Consider the following 18,038-nt stretch of genomic DNA (forward strand, 5'->3'; position numbering starts at 1 on the left):
ATGAGCCAAGACACTTTCACTGCACCTTCACAATGTAACACTGCCTCAGAAAGGCCTGCATTTCATATTTATAACCTCAGGATAACTTGCTGATATTGCGCCAAGCTGCCTCAATGAGCTGAAGGGGAAATCTCAGGAGGCTAAGCTGCAATAGATATTCTAATGATATTATTATGGACTCATTTTTACATTTTTTTCCAATAAGTCGCTCTCGCAGCCCTGCCAGACTCTATTCCTGAAGCAGGGGTTACTGCAGGAATAAATACAATTTCATTCCTTCAGCGCCAACACTGAGACCAGTAAACAAAAGCAGCAAATCCAATCTCATTTTCGAAACTGCCTCCAGTTCGCCATCCGCTGCCCACAGACTTAATCAGGGTGCAAGCGGGGAGGGTGGCAGTGTACCACACCAACACCCTTCCCCCACCCATCCCTGCCATCAAACCCACCAAGGGGGGCACAAGATTCTACCCACAGTCTCAGAGTAAGGGGTTGCCCAGTCAGGCTGAGGGGAGGAGAAATCTCTCTTTACTCAGAAGGTTGTGACTGATTGGCATCGTCCAACCCAAAGCCGTGGACGCTGAATCTCTGGGTAATTATTTCATTCAATCGTGGGATATGGGCGTGGCTGGCTGGGCCAGCATTTATTGCCCATCCCTAGTTGCCAGAGGGCAGTTGACAGTCAACCACATTGCTGTGAGTCACATGTAGGCCAGACCAGATAAGGATGGCAGATTTCCTTCCCTAAAGGACATTAGTGAACCAGATGGGTTTTTCCGACATTCGACAATGGATCATCAGTAGATTCTTAATTCTAGATATTTTTTATTGAGTTCAAATTCCACCACCTGCCATGGCGGATTGGAACCCAGAGTAGTATCCAGGTAGGGGTCGATAGATATTTGGATACTCAGGTAACTTTGGGGATGGTGCAGGAAGGTGGAGGATTAGCTGTGACTTTAGCCATTGGTGGAGCAGCCTAACCTAGCTCCCCTTTCGAATCTTATGTTCTCGCGTCTCCAATTCATGTTGGACTCGGTTCCAGTGAAGAGCCTCAGGATGCTTTGCTATGTTTAATGGACTATATCAGCTTTGGGGTGATTTTCTATGTCCCAGAGGCAAGTTGTTGTTGCAGTTGCTCCTCTTTTCTCCCACGCGGCAAGGAGCGAACTTTGGACCTTCTCGGCTTTGCACAGCTTTGACACTCAGTGGGTGAGACCAGCGAGACACGCAAGGAAACGTGGTGCGTAATGGTCAAACGTGTGTCTGTGATAGCCAGGAGATGAAGCAGCGTTGGTCTAGCAGAACATCCGTTCGCTACTCCAGAACTGAGAGTGGTGGCACATCCCCATCAAATGACTGCAAAGTCTCTCAGAAACTAAATTCTGTGTCTGAATTCAGGAAGAAGGAAATTAAGGGATATAATGTTGGAATTGTATAAAACACTGGTGAGGCCACAACTGGAGTATCGTGTGCGGCTCTGATCTCCATTTTACAGGAAGGACGTGATTGCTCTGGAGACAGAGTGCAGAGGAGGTTTTCAAGAATGTTGCTGGGGCTTGGAAACTGCAGCAATGAGGGGAGATTGGATAGGTTGGGGTTATTTCCTTGAGACAAGTAAGGCTGAGGGGTCGTGATGTGCAAAACTGATGAGGGGAAGAGATAGATCAGACTGGATAAAATTGTTTCCCTGGTGGAGAATTCTAGAACCAGGGGATGTAGGTTCAAGGTAAGTGGAAGTAGGTGTAGAGGGGACATGAGGAAGGACTTTTTTACACAGAGGGAGGTGAGTGTTTGGAATTCGCTGCCCGAGTTGGTAGTGGAGGCAGAGACGTTAAACTCTTTTGAAAAGTACCTGGATCTGGACTTTAAGTGCTGTAAGCTGCAGGGATATGGAACGGGTGGAGAAAGGTGGGATTACAAAAGGGTGCCTGGGTGTCCTCCAGTTTGTATGGACAAGATGGGCCTAATGGCCTCCTACTGAGCTGTAACTATTGTTCTTTGGGTGAAAAATGTAAGGGAGGATGAGCCATAAAAATGGGAGGGGAGGAGATGAAAGGGAAAACAGAGGAACAGCATGTCCTTGACTTTTATGAGGATAAGCTCTAGTGTGTTTTAGTTCTGTCAGTCAGTGACCACAACAACAGCAATTCCTGGTACAGCCTCCACGTGATCTGAAACTCAAGTGGCCTCAGTGACAGATCTTTTTAATGGAGGAAAAAAGCTAATTGTTGCACTAACAACCGATTTAAAACAAACAGTCCTTCTCACATACAAGCATGTGAATATAGGGCAGGAGTCAGCCAGTTGGCCCCCCTGGGCCTTCCCCGCCACTCAATAAGATCATAGCTCATTGGATTGGAACTTCAATCCCACATTCCAGCCTACCCCCAATAACTTTCACCCCTTTGTCACAACGTGACTCATTCACTTTTAGCCTGCCCCTGACAAGCAGAAGGAGTATCTTCAAAACTCGTGCCTTTTTTGAATTAACCGGGCATTTGGGGAACCAATAGTTGCCCACAGTGCAGGGTATGTAGCAAATCCCACATTGCAAGGAGGGTGAGGGAAAGACAGTGAGGGAGAGAGGGTGAGGGGTGAGGGTGAGGGAGAGAGGGTGAGGGGGAGATAGGGTAGGGAGAGAGGGTGAAGGGGAGAAGGCGAGGAAGTGAGGGTGAGAGAGAGAGGCTGAGGGAGTGAGGAGGAGAGGGTGAGGGAGAGAGGGAGGGGAGAGAGGGTGAGGGGAAGATAGGCTGGGGAGGAGAGGGCATCAGAGTGAGATGCGGGGGTGTGGCACGGGCTTCAAAGGGTCGGGAGGTCAGTGGTTGATGTTGATGATTTGGGGGCCAGTGGGGAGAGGAACCACTCCCAAACGTGGCTATAATGGATGCTAACGGTTATGGGAGAGGGGAGAGAGGGTGGTCTGGACTAGAGAAACATTAACGGTTCAGGATCTGGTATTGTTGCTCCAACAGTAGCGTGGCTTAGCTTCTGGCAGCATCCGAACGGAATATTCCTGATCCTAATACACAGACATCCGGAGGGAAAAAAGCTGGGTGTCAGTGTTAGTGAAGGATCTGTCACAATGCCAGAATGTAAGAATATCCGAGACTTTTATATTCAGACAAAGTCCATATGTGCGGAGTGAAGGAACAGGAAAGGAATTGATACAATTCCTGGCAGGGATCAGAACCAGCAAAGAGCGGTGCTGAGATAGTGGGGGAAATGCACAGGGTAAAGCATCGGAACAGGCCAACAGGGGTGATTTTCATTGTCTCATCAGTCAAGTGTAATATCAGCAAGTTCAGGTTGGTCATTCTCTCTCGCCTCTGAATCATCTGCTTCTGGGTTTAAACCCAATCCGGCCTTTGAGCATGGTTAACACTCCGGTGCAGTACCGAGGGAGTGCTGCATTGTCAGAGGCGCTGCCTTTCAGGTGGAATGTTGACCTGAAGCCCCATCTGAGTGGATGCAAATGACTCTGTGGCGCTCCTTCGAAGAGGGTCAGGGGAGTTACCCCGGCTAATGTCTATCCCCTGATCAATGGCGCAAACACTGCCGTGTGTTGAGCTTGCTGTGTGCCAATTGGCTGTGACATCGCAACAGTGACTGTGGCCGGAATCTTACCACCGTTCAGGCCGGCAGGATTTTCCCATCCCACTGCAGTGAACGGGGATTTGGCGGGCTGCCAAATTCTCCGGCCTTGCTGCAGCGGGAGCGTGGCGTGAATGGACATGTAAGGTGGGGTGGCACGCTGGCACGGTGGTTAAGCACTGCTGCCTCACTGCGCCAGGGATCCGGGTTCGATTCCTGGTTCGGGTCACTGTCTGTGTGGACTCTGCACATTCTCCCCGTGTCTGCGTGGGTTTCCTTCAGGTGCTCCAGTTTCCTCCCACAGTCCAAAGGCGAGTTGATTAGGTGCATTGACCCAAACAGGTGCCTGACTGTCGTGACTAGGGGAATTTCACAATAATTTCATAGCAGTGTTAATGTCAACCTTAATTGTGACTAATAAATAAACTTTATTTTAAGAACACACCAAAAATCTTTGACAAAGGGTCATCCGGACTCGAAACGTCAGCTCTTTTCTCTCCTTACAGATGCTGCCAGACCGGCTGAGATTTTCCAGCGTTTTCTCTTTTGGTTTCAAAAAGTGTTCCAACGGCTGTAAAGTGCTCTGGGATGTCCGGTAGCTGTGAAAGGCGCTATACAAATGCAAGTCTTTCTTTTTAAGCATACATAAAATGCACATGGGGAGACGTGTTTGCAGATGCAGCCAAGACTGCGTCTGCTTGTGTCTAGCCCAAAGAGGCGAGGGGTGGGAGTTGATTTTGTTCGGTGCACTACACTGGGTCAGTGATGGGAACTGATGGAGCAGTAGGGAGGTAACTGAGGGATGGTGACCAGAGCAGAGATGCGTTCAGTGGAATGTTAAGAAAGGATAATGGAAGCCAGGAATAAGTATACCCCACTGGGAAAAATAACCAGGAAACCATTCACCCGATTCCACACAGTGAAAGAGCAAAGTCTGTTCAAATTGTAAGGTGTGTTAGCAATGAGGGAGCTCAGACATCAACAAATACTTTTGTCAGGATGAGATGAAAGCTGACTCTATGATGTTAAGGAATTCACCAAATTGAAGTGTCAGAATCAAAGCTGTTTGGGATGGGCTGCCAACATCTCGGGGAAAAACACCATTTCCTGGGCGGCGCATAGTTTGGATGCTTTATAAAAAATTCTGACTGTTTCCCCCTCCCCCCCCGCCCACCCGCTCACTGCCAGGAGGGGACATCCGTGTGAATCTGCCTGGGCTTTGTGCCACACCTTTCAGGGAATTTGAGAATGTTTTTCTTCATTCAAACTACCCCCTTCCTAACGTGGAGTGATCTTCCGTCACATCCTTCTCCAATCCAGTGAACCAACATAACACTTTAAGGCTGAGGGGGAGGGCTGGAGATGAGGGGAGGGGGAAATCAATGATATTTGTTGAACTCATTTTGTTCTGGAGAGGTCAGGGGGAAGAATAAATTTCTGTGTTGCCTCAGGTGGGGTACAGGCAGCCGGTGTGAGGGGAAAGGCATAGTCGAATAATTAGAAAGGGAGTAGGCTTGATGGGCCAATTGTCGTAACTTCCTCTGGACATAGAATCATAGAATCCCTACAGTGTAGAAAGAGGCCATTCATCCCATCGAGACTGTACCAACAACCAGACCCTATCCCCTGTAACCCTACATATTTACCCTGTTAATCCCCCGACACTAAAGAGCAATTTAGCATGGCCAATGCACCTAACCAGTACACGTTTTGGACAGTGGGAGGAAACCCAGGCAGACACGGGGGGAACATGCAAACTCCACACAGACAGTCAGTCACCCAAGGCCAAAGTCGAACCCGAGTCCCCGGTGCTGTGAGGCAGCAGTTCTAACCACTGTGCCACCATGCTGCCCCTGACAGATGCTGGAGATCTGGGCCTGAGATGAGAGGGAAGGACTGAGGCACTCAACTTAAGGGTCAACACTACCTGTGCCCACCCTGTGGCTTTATTCTCAGCTCACTGTGAGTCTAGGAAGATGGAGTTCCGCTATGCGGCAAAAAAATTATATCACGGAGGAACCACCAATCTTACAACCTTGGAAATAAATTGTTTGACCAGAAATCTGAGAACAAACTCCTTTGTAAGAATAAGGATGTCCATTCCCACTCATTCTATACAAACATGCAAATTGCAGGGACAGCATCAGATTTACAGAGATAACAACAGCAGTAATTTATATTTACATAATACTGCCCTTTGTGACATTATCTGAAAGTACAGTGCTTGTTTTCACACGTTTTGATTTGATTTGATTTATTATTGTCACATGTATTAGTACCCAGTGAGACTGACAACAGCCATCACCACTTCTCGCGCTTCCTCTATCATTGCCAAACTATCAAAACACTGGAGAGACTGCAGCCGTTGTTTTTGGTCCCTGTTCCAAACTCCGTTCCCTAGCTACCAGCTCCATCCCTCTCCACGGCAACTGGCTGAGATTAAGCCCGTCTGTTTGCAATTTGATTCTGAGCTAAGCTTCCGACATCACAGTCACGCCATCACTCAGGCCAGCCATTTCTACCTCAGTAACATCGCCCGACGTCATCCCATCTGAGCTCACCGTGGGTCAGGCATCAACGTGAATTCTGAACCTTGTTTTCAAATCCCTCCCTGGTCTTCACCCCGTGTCTACCTCTGTAATCTTCACCAAACTGAGATGTCTGTGCTCATCTAATTTTACCATTCCACCATTGGTGGCCATGCCTTCAATTGCCTGGGCCCCAAGCTGGGGGATATCACCCATGGAAACACTGGAATTAGGAGCAGAAGTCAGCAAATTTAACCTTTCGAGCCTGCTCTGCCGTTCAATCAGATCATGGCTGATCTCTCCCTGATCTCAAATCCACCTCCCCATCATTCCCATATCCCTCTTTCCCTTTTTTTTATTAGAAATATATCTACCTCCCCCTTGAAAACATTCAACAATTCAGATTCCACCGGACAGCGAGTTCTATAAATTCACCACCTCCCTATACCTCCCCACCTTTCGAATTCACTCCCTTCCTTTAAGATACTTCTTAAACCCTTCCTCTTTTACCAAACCTTTGATCACTAACCAAATATCTCCTTCTGTGTTTGTTTTATGAAGCTGTTGTGACACGTCTTGGGGCGTTTTGTTTCATTGAAGGTGCTATATAAGTATAAGTTGTTGTTACCTAGCACTGTTAACATAATAACAGCTTCCAAGGTGCTTAGAACACAGAACAGTACAGCACAGGAACAAGCCCTTCGGCCCACGATACTTTGCTGAACCTGCCTCACAGGAGAATTGAGCCTCCTTCAATTGAGTTCCTCTTATATAATCCTTATGACCTACCAACATTCCTGTACTCGGATTGACCTAAGGTTGACAACAACAGTAAAATACAAAACTGATGGGTTACTTTCAGCTGAGTGTCTTCTTCAAATTCATAGGCTAACAAAGATTGCAAAACCTGCAAAGCCAGTTACCAAAGCAACCCTGATGCTTTTGGTCTCTGAAACAAATGTTGCTATTTGTGTACTCTGTATACCTGTGTTTTGAGCATTCCAGCACTGAACACAAAAGCAGCTTTTAAAGGAACCATGCACTGTTTTTCCCTCTAAGAGTTTTTACAATTCTTTTACATCTTTATAAACATTCTTGCATCTTTACAAACTCAACTTCACAACATTTTGTAAATGCGCCCTCCCTTCCTCAAATAAAAGTAGCCCGCACGGATACCTCAGCACACGCGTTACAGGCAGCTATTAGCATCACTTAAATCAGTGAGACAATCTCTGAGGAATTTGTTCATGAAAAATAATTACTGTTACTTAAACACAGCCATTTTCACCACTAGGGCACATCCTTACCTTGCAAAGAATGAGGCTGCGGCTGAGGTCCCACTTGAGGTTACACTCGACACATAGGTGCCCTGGGAGCTGGGAAAGCTGTAGACTGAAGGCTTGTCAGAGTTGTAACGGTTCAAAACAGCCTCGGTCAACCCTTCCCGGCAGTTCTCGGATAGCAGCTGGGATATCTGTAACAAATGGACAGCACAGATCATAGCACACATTCTCTGAGAAACATTCCTAACCTATTCCAAATCCCCAATCCAACCCTCCAAAAGAAAACCAGTTTGAAAGATCTCGGGTGCCAGCCAGAAAAAGGTTGAGCCCAGAATTCCGCTCGAAATACTGGTTCACAATTTCTCATCTTCCTCCCATTTATCTCTCAACCCCGTCTGTTCATCGAGAGAATGACATTCTACAAGACCCCATAACCAGAGAGACACGTTTGTCTCAAAACCAGGAAACGCTGGAAGATCTCAGCAGGTCTGACAGCATCTGCGGAGAGAGAATAGAGTCCAGGCATTGCCGTGGAGAAAGCAATAGGGAACCACAGGCTTCCTAAACTCTTGAGCAATTAAAAGAAGAGCAAAGCTTGAACACGTTCCTTTTGTTTGCAGAGTATGGGAGCCTGGGTGTGAATGTAGGTCGCTTCGAGCAAGTGTTAAATGAGTCACATTTACCAACTTATCTTAACTTGGTAGTTAGTACAAAATGTTTCTTCCAATCCTTAACTTTGTGGTAAGAAGCAAGCTCCAAATCAATGGTGTTTAACTGACCTTTGGGTTTTATTAACAGTCACAACAGCTCCTGACCATTAAACAATCATCTTTCCCCTGACTGGGCCACTGCTCGGGTGAAAGTGAGAATGTCCCTTTGTATCAGTGTCACAAAATGTTAGGAGACGGGAACCTTTCTGCTAATGCTGGAAGAAAATTAGTTTGGACAATGATAATTTTTTTTTTAATTCATTTGTGGGACGTTGGCCTAGCTGGCTAAGCCAGCATTTATTACCCATCCCTAGCTATCCTTGAGAAGATGGTGGTGAGCCGCCTTCTTGAGTTCTGTGGGTTGACCCACAATGTTGTTAGGGAGGGAATTCCAGGATTTTAACCCAATGACTGCGAAGGAAAGGCCGATATATTTCCAAGTCAGGATAGTGAGTGATTTGGAGGGGAACCTGCAGGCACTGGTGTTCCCATGTATCTGCTGCCCTTGTAAAATCCATTTCAGAAGTGTGGATGGTTAATGGCAGTACTTGTTAGGCCTGAAGGTGACAGAGTGATGGGACTGAATCTTGCCCAGGAGGTGGGGAAAAAGAGACATGGGTACAAGCAGGGCTAACCCTAAGTCCATCTAACATTCAAAATCATACAATCGTTACAACACAGAAGGATGCACAATCCAAAGATGTGTGGGCTAGGTTGATTGACCATGCTAAATTGCCCCTTAGTGTCAGGGGTTACAGGGATCAAGCCTGGGTGGGACTGTTGTTGGTGCAGACTCAATGGGCCGAATGGTATCCTTCTGCACTATATTGATTCTACGATTCTTTGGTGCCATCATGTTGGATTGCCACTTCTACCATTGGTATAATGTCATTTTCCTTCTGTAAATCCTGGAATGGTTGGCTGTGGCAATGGAGCTAAGAAGGGAAATCAACTGGGTTCTTGTCTCGGTGTGACAGCTCCCAAAGTGTTGTTTGCCTGCAGCCTGGGGTTCAGGATTGGGGTCAAGGGGCAGTTCATCAACTTCCCTGCTGGAGGGAGAGGAAGGTATCGTCCAGAGGAGGGGCAATGTAACGGCTGGGCCCACATCTTCAAAGAGGAGAGGAATTGGGAAGAAGTCAAGAGGTTCATTGCACAGCTGAAGGTCTGGCCACTGGTGAAGAGGATGTAGGGAGTTGAAGAGGAAAGAGCAGACAGCATTGAGAGCAGGAGAGCAGAGATCTTGGAGAGAGAATGGAGGAGGTGACAGAGACAGCAGAGTGGCAGATGTGGCCTGGGAATTAAATTCACCCCAGCCTGAGGCCACTAATGTCCTGGGAGGGTTTAACACTCGCCCCTTAGCTCCTGCCTGCCCGACCCCTGCTCTGGGTTGAAATGTGGTCTTGGATTCCCTAAGATTTATCTGCAGAGATTTTCCAAGGGGGTCAATTTTATTACAATTCCACAGCGACTGAGACTTCCTTTCAAACATTCCTGAGGTCTCCAAAAATGTTCGTTACTGTCAACACTAAGCACAAGTTTTAAACACTAATTATACGGGTCAGTAAATAAACATGCCATGGGGGCTAACCTCGAAGGCAAGGCTGCGCTTACATTACACTGGATTTGTTTAAAATACCTCCGACTCGGTGTGAAGCTAAGTAAGAGGAATCATTGTGCGCAGTTGATTATGTTTTCTGACGGTTATTAAGTTGAGCAGTTCAGGCACAGAATGAGCACTGTCTCTCCAACATTCAGCTCAACAGAACCCTGTTTGTTGTTGCAGTTTGAAGGAGCTCTCGAAGGGGAATACTAAAATGTAACCAAGGCAGGTTTGTCTTCATCACTCCTCCCCATTCTGCTGCTGCGGGGTTTCTGCTTCTTTGCTCCCTTTTGACAAGAGGCAAGAGTTGACAATACGACCTTGTAGAACGAGCCTGGCTGGTTGGCCAGTGTACACTGTGCCTTAGAAAGAAGCACTGCATTCATGGTGACATACTTGGTCAACGTCAGGAAGAACGAGAGAATGAAAGCAAGAAAAGACAAGGGAAAGAAAGAAAGGGAGAGAGAGGAAGGAAGAAAGAAAGAGAAAGAAAAAGAAAGAAATAGAGAGAAAGAAAGAAAGAGAGAGAAAGGAAGAAAGAAAAAGAAAGAACAAAAGAAATAAAGACGAAGGAAGAAAGAGAGGAAGAATGAGAGAATGAAAGCAAGAAAGAAAAATAAAGGAAAAAGAAGGAAAGACCGCTGGACGCCTCAGTTTTAGTCATCATGGCCTTGCATTCAGAGTCCAAGGGAAATCTCTGTCCAAATGCGAAACCTGCCAGTGATTTGTGGCAGGCGAGACTCGCCTGTTCTTCTTTGAAATAGTGCCGTGGAACTTTCACATCCATCCAGCTGAGTGTTTGGGGCCTCAGTTTTAGCTCCTGTTCCAAAAGATGGCGCCTGAGACAGTGCAGCACTCCCTCAGTACTGAATGTCAGCCTTGACTAACTCATTCAGGCCGTGAAGTGAGACCTGAACGCAGAAGCTCATGACTTGAAGGCAGTTATGGTGCCGCCTTCTGAGCCACGGTTAATTTAAACCTACTGAGCTATGGTTAACTTAAACCTGCTGAGCCACGGTTACCACAGAAGTGGAAGGTTATCCAGCCAGTTAAATTCATTATCTCAGAAGACCACATGCGATCTTCCCCAGTACAAACTCTACTAAACATACTTCAACATCTCAAAGATATCAAAGGGTACCACAATCTGGTGTATAATGGTTCCCATGGTTTCTGACACTTTCTGAAAGTTAATGCTCCAGAGATTAAACACCGACACAGACCTGATGGGCAGAATGGCCTGTTCCTGTGTTGTGTACACTCTGGGTGGGATCTTCTGGCTGTGTTCGCCCCCATACTGGAAAATCCTACTTGAGCTCAACAGGCCTTGTTATGGTCTGCCCCTCGCCTGCTACGATTTGCCCCTCTGTGTGGGGTAACTCCATCATTCCCCTTTCTCACAGGAATGTCAGAGGTGTTTTCTCCATTAATATTCCAAACAAAATACCACAGTGAGAGAAAAATAACTTGTTCAAAGCAAACCGTACTGACAAACTGACAAAGAGCGATGAAGATGAGGAACAAATGAGCTCCCTTCACTCCACCACTGGCAGCCTTGCCTTCAGCTCCACCGACCTTAAGATCTGGAACTTGCTGTCTCTCCTTTCGTTTAGGGGAGGGGGCTGGTGTGGTGGTACCGTGATTGGGCAGCAATCTGGGGACCTGGATTCGAATCCCACCAGGGCCAATGATGAAATTTCACATTCAATAAAAAATAAAACCATTGTTGTAAAAGCTCACCTTCAGGGAGGGAAATCTGCCTTCCTTACCCAGTCTGGCCTACATGTAAGCCCAGCTCCACAGCAACGTGGTTGACTCCGAAATGGCCCAGCCAGCCACTCAGTTCAAGCAATAACTGCCCCACTCAAAACTCTGGGAGCCAGCTCCAGGCCCAACCACCCTACTTTGACTCCTTCCTTTGACTCAGTGCTGATTCTTCCCAGAATGCACTTCTGCAAAGCGTTAAAGTCGCAATATAAATGCAAGTTGTTGTTGTTGCACCAGGCCAGGCCTCCTTCGAGCACACCGGCTGACACCAGTGCTGGGGCAGAGCTGAGTACCTATGGGAAATTATAGGTTTGGTCTGGGGGGAAATAGTTGGTAGGAAACAAAGCCATCAAACAGCCAGGGTTTCATTCCTATCAAAAATCAGATGTTGGCGTCAGATAGGGAGAAACAGTCTCCTCATTCTGCTGTGGAAAGCTCCTCTGTGTGGAGGGAGCCACAAACCACAAAACCTAACGGGTTTCTCGATTCAACAGCAAATAAACCACCAAGGCAATATAAACATTCTAGAAATGTTAGCCCAACTCCGCAGCAAAACTGCAGACTTCACTACTGCCCTAATCCAAAAATTGCTGTGTACGTGCGTGTGTGTGTGTGCACGTGTGAGTGTGTGTGTGTGCACATGTGTGTTTGCATGTGCCTGTGTGTGTGCATGCGTGTGAGTGTGTGTGCACATGGGTGTGCGTGCATGCATGTGTGTGTGCATGCATGAGTGTGTGTGTGCATGCATGTGTGTGTGTACGTGTGTTTGTATGACTGAATATGCATATGTGTACGTGTTGTGTTTTTGCAATTGTGCGCTTTACTATGTGTGTGCATGTACGTGTGCCTTGTTATGTGTGTTTGTGGCTTTGTTTGAATAAGTGTGTGTGCATGTGTGTCTCTGTGTATGGTTTTTGTGTGACAGTGTGGGATCTGGGTGGGATCCTCTGTCAGGAAATTGGTGTGGACTCGAGGGGCCAAATGGTCTCCTGCACTGTAGGGAGTCTAATGACACACGCGTGTTCTAGTGTACCACTGTAGGAGTGCTGTGCAGCCAGAGATGTTGCCTTTCAGATACCCCAACTCCGGGCAGCCCAGATACCCCCCGGTAACTGACATTGAAGAATAGCATCAACATTCCATCAACTACCTCCAAACTGGGCGCCCACTTAACCTAGGGTCAATGTCCCATCTGGCAAACTGGTACCGACACACAGCTCAAAGGTCACTCTAAACAGGGGCTGCAATCTCCAACTGTTCCAGTGTGAAACATGCTTCAGTACATGAACTGTGTACTTGTTAGCCTGTTGTCACACTTCAATAAAAAAAATTACACACACTTTGCTCGAAAGGCCAGCCATATCAAATATGTGAAAAAGCTTCCTCCTGACAGATTAATTATACATTTCACTTCCTTCCAGCTTCAAGGATATTTCTGGGTGTTTGAAGTCACACCCTGCACATTCTTCACGTCTGTAATGCCAGACACCTGGTTCAAGAATTAGGTTTCATGTCTAGCACCAGAAAGCAAAGCCTCGGAAAACTAAACCCAAGTTTTAGCCTCAATCCAGCACGATTTCTCGAGTCCCTCTTACTATGTGAGATGATGCTGCAGTGTAGGCAATGTGGGATTGGAATCTGAGTCCCTTCACTGGGTAAGGATGGCAGATTTCCTTCCCTAAAGGGCAAGGTGAATCAGATGGGTTTTTAGCCACAATATTAGTCTTTTAATTCCAGACTTCTATAAAAGTCACCGTCTGCCATGTTGGGATTCGAACTCAGGCTCCAACGAGGACTACCTCTCTGGATTACTAGTCCAGCAACAATACCACCTTCCCTCCTTGGACAGCACCTATGGCCTCTCCCATCCAGAAAGACAAAGGCAGCAGATACCTGGGAACGCCACAATCCGGCCAAATTCTCCGTCTTTGCCAGCAGTAGTGGCAGGGTGTAAATGGCCAGAAAATTCCAGACCAGATCTCTCAAGTAAAACAGTCGCTTCTTCCTTCTCTCACATTTTCATAATTTCTTAAAAGTGTTCAAAAAAAGTTAGAAGTGAAAATGTACGATTATTTTCAAAGCCTTTATGATTTTTCACTCAGGCATGTTTGCAGTATCTGGGAATAGATTTAAGAATAGAATAGAATTCCTACAGCGCAGCAGGAGGCCATTCGGCCCATCGAGTCTGCACTCACCACAATCCTCAGGCCCTATCCCTGTAACCCCACCTATTTACCCTAGCTAGTCCCCCAAGACCAAAGGGCAATTTAGCATGGCCAATCCACCTAACCCGCATACCTTTGGAGTGTGGGAGAAAACTGAAGCACCCAGAGGAAACCCACGCAGACATGGGGAGAATGTGCAAACTGAATTCAGACAATGACCCAAGTCGGGAATCGAACCCGGGTACCTGGTGCTGTGAAGGGTAGAAGGGCAAGCTCAACCCACCTCCCCATCCAGCAGCCTGGGCATTCATTCTGGGATCGCCCACCTGACTCCTGCTTGAGCCAACATTCACCCCCCCACCCACTTCCGCATACCCACACCCCCACCTGAATGAAAATTCCAGAAAAAATCCAATTAGGAATGGGGCCAGAAAGATATCTTCATGGAAGAAGCTGTGAAATTGTGGAATACTCTGTCTAGTCAAACCATGGAGTGGAAGTTGATTGAGGTGTTTATAGGGGGGTTGCAAAGAATATTAACGGATATGGAGATAAGACATGAGGCAGGATTTTCCTTCCCCGCCAGCTCCAGGACCGGACATTCAGCACAATAGCACAGTGGGTTAGCACTGCTGCTTCACAGCTCCAGGGTCCTGGGTTCAATTCCCGTCTTGGGTCACTGTCTGTGTGGAGTTTGCACATTCTCCTCGTGTCTGTGTGGGTTTCCTCCAGGTACTCCAGTTTCCTCCCACAGTCCAAAGATGTGCGGGTTAGGTTGATTGGCCATGCTAAGAAATTGCCCCTTAGTGTCCTGGGATACGTAGGTTAGAGGGATTAGTGGGTATAATATGTAGGGATAGGGGGGTAGGGCCTGGGTGGGATTGTGTTCGGTGCAGACTCGATGGGCCGAAGGGCCTCTTTCTGCACTGTAGGGTTCTATGATTCCTGCCTGAGGTCTACGGACTTGTTCCTTATCTGTGAATTATCCGTCCCACTTGCGATGATTCCCGCAGTGGGCAGGGCCAGAGGATTTAGAACATAGAACATAGGGCACTACAGCACAAACAGGCCCTTCGGCCCACAAGTTGTGCCGATCATATCCATATCTACCAGGCCTATCTATAACTCTCAATCCCATTAAATCCCATGTACTCATCCAGAAGTCTCTTAAAAGACCCCAATGAGTTCGCCTCTACCACCACCGACGGCAGCCGATTCCACTCACTCACCACCCTCTGAGTTGAAAAACTTACCCCTGACATCTCTTCATGGAGTTGAGTTTAAAAACTCAGGGCTAAAATTGCTGATGAAGTGGGTGGAGCAACATTGATGGTAAGAGTTAGTTTTGCATGGAATGCGAGCATTTCTAACTGGGCCAGCATCTATTGCCCTTCGCTAATTGAGAAGGCGGTATTGAGCTGCTTTCTCCAACCACTGCCAGTCCATGTGGTAAACCCACAGCTCTTAGGGAGGGAGTTCTAGGATTTCGACCCAGCGACAGTGAAAGAAGGGCTTTGTATTTCCAAGTCAGTGTGGTGTGTGTGGCTTGGAGCGGAACGTGCAGGTTGTAGTGTTCCATCTGTGCAGCATCTTCTGTCGTTGTTCTAGGTGGCAGAGGTTGTGGGTTTGGAAGGTGCTGTCAAAGAAGCCTTGGCGAGTTGCCACAGTGTATCTTCTATATACTGCTGCCTCTGCGCGTCGATGGAGGGAATTAATGTTTAAGGTGGTGGATAAAGTGGCCTGCTTTATCCTGGATGGTGTTCAGTCTCACAACACTAAGTTAAAGCCCAACAGGTTTATCTGGAATCACAAGCTTTCAGAGTGCTGCTCCTTCCTCAGGCTCTACTTACCTGATGAAGGAGCAAGCGCTCCAAAAGTTCGTGATTCCAAATAAACCTGTTGGACTTTAACCTGGTGTTATGAGACTTCTTACTGTGCCCACCCCAGTCCAACGCTGGCATCTCCACATCCTGGGCGATGTTGAGCTCCGTGAGTCTTGTTGGAGCTGCACTCATGACTGTGAAACCATTATTGAGTGTATTCCATCACGTTCCTGACTTCTGCCTTTTAAATGGTGGACGGGCTTTGGGAAGTCAAGAGCTGAGTTACTGCAGAATTTTCTAACCTGCTCTTGTAGCCACAATTGTTATATGGTTGGTCCAGTTCCGTTTCTGGTCAATGCGAGCCCCAGAATATTGATGGTGAGGAATGTTAATCCAGTTAGATATCAGGGGAGCCTACTCTACCAATGGCCCATTCGTGTCCCTGTAAAGTTTCATGAAGATTACAGTTGCTGCCAACAAAACAACAACCAAGTGCACTTCAAATTAACTAATTGTGACACACTTTGAGATGTGGTAAGATACTGTATAAACACAAGCATTATATCATCATTTGAAAAGCTGCTCATTCGCATTGAGAACCCTGCCTCTGGTGTACATGGCTGCTAAACTCTCAAGTGCCGACCAACCTCAAGAACTCAAACCATTTCATTTCAAACTATTGTATTGTATTTACAACACAGAAACAAGCCATTCGGCCCAACAGGTGCATACTGGCATTTCTGCTCCTCATGAACCTCCACTCACTTTTCTTCATCTAACCCCACCACCATATCCTTCTATTCCTTCTCTCATCCCGAGCTATCTTACTCTTAAATGCGCCAATGTCACTCCCCTGTAGTAGAGTTCCACATTCTCACTCCTCTCTGCGTCAGGATGCTTTTCCTGAATTCCCCACTGGATTTATTACTGACTGTCTCATGTTTATTTTTACAGAGGAGATGTCAGGGGTAAGTTTTTCACTCAGAGGGTGGTGGGTGAGTGGAATCGGCTGCTGGCGGTGGTGGTGGAGGTGGATTCAATAGGGTCTTTTAAGAGACTTCTGGATGAGTACATGGGACTTAGTAGGATTGAGGGTTATAGGTAAACCTGGTAGGTAGAGATGTTTGGCGCAACTTGTGGGCCGAAGGGCCTGTTTGTGCTGTAGTTTTTCTATGTTCTATGTTCTATTTATGGTTGCTAGTAATGGGAATATCTCTACCTCTGTCAATAATCTTGAAGACTTTGCTCACCTCTCAGTCTTCGCTCTCCCCTCCCTCAACCCCAGAAATGAAAATGAATCACCATTCCATCTGAGAAAAGTTCATTTAATTGTGGGGTCACGTGTAGGCCAGACCAGGTAAGAATGGCAGATTTCCTTCCCGAAAGGACATTAGTGGGTTTTTCTGACAATCGACAATGGTTTCGTGGGTTACCTTCCACTTCTTAACTGCAGATTTTTTAAAAAATTGAATTCAAATTCCACTATCTGCTGTGGTGGGATTCAAACTCAGGTCTCCAGAACATTAGCTGAGTTTCTGGATTAATAATCCAGCAATAATATTCTGGCAATTGGTGGGCTTGAGTTTCTCAACCTGAGAAAATTGTTTAAAACAGACAAAGGCGATTGAGAACTCAAAAAACACAAAGGCAGGATATGAAATTAAACTGAATGAATGTGGTAAGTGGCGGGAACTGGGGTAAGTGACCACAGTTGAAAATGTGCAGATGAGATAGACTGGCCATGCTAAGTTGTCCCTTAGCATCCCAAGGTGTGTAGGTTAGGGCGATTAGCAGGGCAAATATATGGGGTTACAGGGATAGGGCATGGGTGGGATTGTTGTCGGTGCAGGCTCGATGGGCCGAATGGCCTCCTCCTGCACTGTAGGGATTCTGTAATACCACTAGGCCATCATCTCCCCATGTCAATGTGTCGTCACTTTCATAATGTCGGAAATTACCCTAATTAATGTAGGTAAGTAAGCAAGGATGTTTCAATGAGCTTCCACATTGTTCTGCTGGGTGGGGAGGATTAACACACATCTCTCTTCCACACGCTGACAACCCCTATGTTTCTACGCATGCATCTGCACTGTCTGTCTGCTGAATTTGTCTCCACTCGGTTTAGTGTTGGATTTGCCTTGACTCTTCCCTGTCTACAAGACAGTGATCTGATAAACCCCCTGACTGAACCAGAGGTCTCATCTGATCAGAAAAATTCTGTGTTGGCTGACTAGACCAGACTGTCTGCACAACTGCCTCGGGGAGAAAGTTACCAGCAAGTCTGGGATAAGAAGAGGAGGAGGTGAAAAACATTCTAAATGTTTTTAAGTTTGAAATGAAAGCAAGAGCCCCAGAAACTAAAATGGATTACTATTCCATCTGAGAAAAATTCATTTAATTGTGGAGTCACGTGTAGGCCAGACCAGGTAAGGATGGCAGATTTCCTTGTGGAGTCACATGTGAAGTCCAAAGCTACCATGGCAGAAAGCCTACAGTGCATAAAGAGTCCATTCGGCCCATCGAGTCTGCACCGACAACAATCCCACCCAGGCCCTATCCCCATATCTT

At 46.8% G+C, this 18,038-nt stretch overlaps 1 protein-coding gene across 1 annotated transcript in view; it reads right to left on the minus strand.

The window, feature by feature from the left end:
- The window catches only part of kif26ba (kinesin family member 26Ba), a 296,952-nt gene that overhangs the window by 173,944 nt on the left and 104,970 nt on the right, over positions 1-18,038 (minus strand). The window contains exon 4 of the mRNA XM_080200788.1: positions 7,430-7,596. Coding sequence (XP_080056914.1) covers positions 7,430-7,596 — 167 coding nt within the window. The remainder of the gene's footprint in view (positions 1-7,429; positions 7,597-18,038) is intronic.

This window comes from Carcharhinus amblyrhynchos, chromosome 12 (assembly GCF_965287045.1).
Source record: "Carcharhinus amblyrhynchos chromosome 12, sCarAmb.v2.hapA, whole genome shotgun sequence".
NCBI lineage: Eukaryota > Metazoa > Chordata > Chondrichthyes > Carcharhiniformes > Carcharhinidae > Carcharhinus > Carcharhinus amblyrhynchos.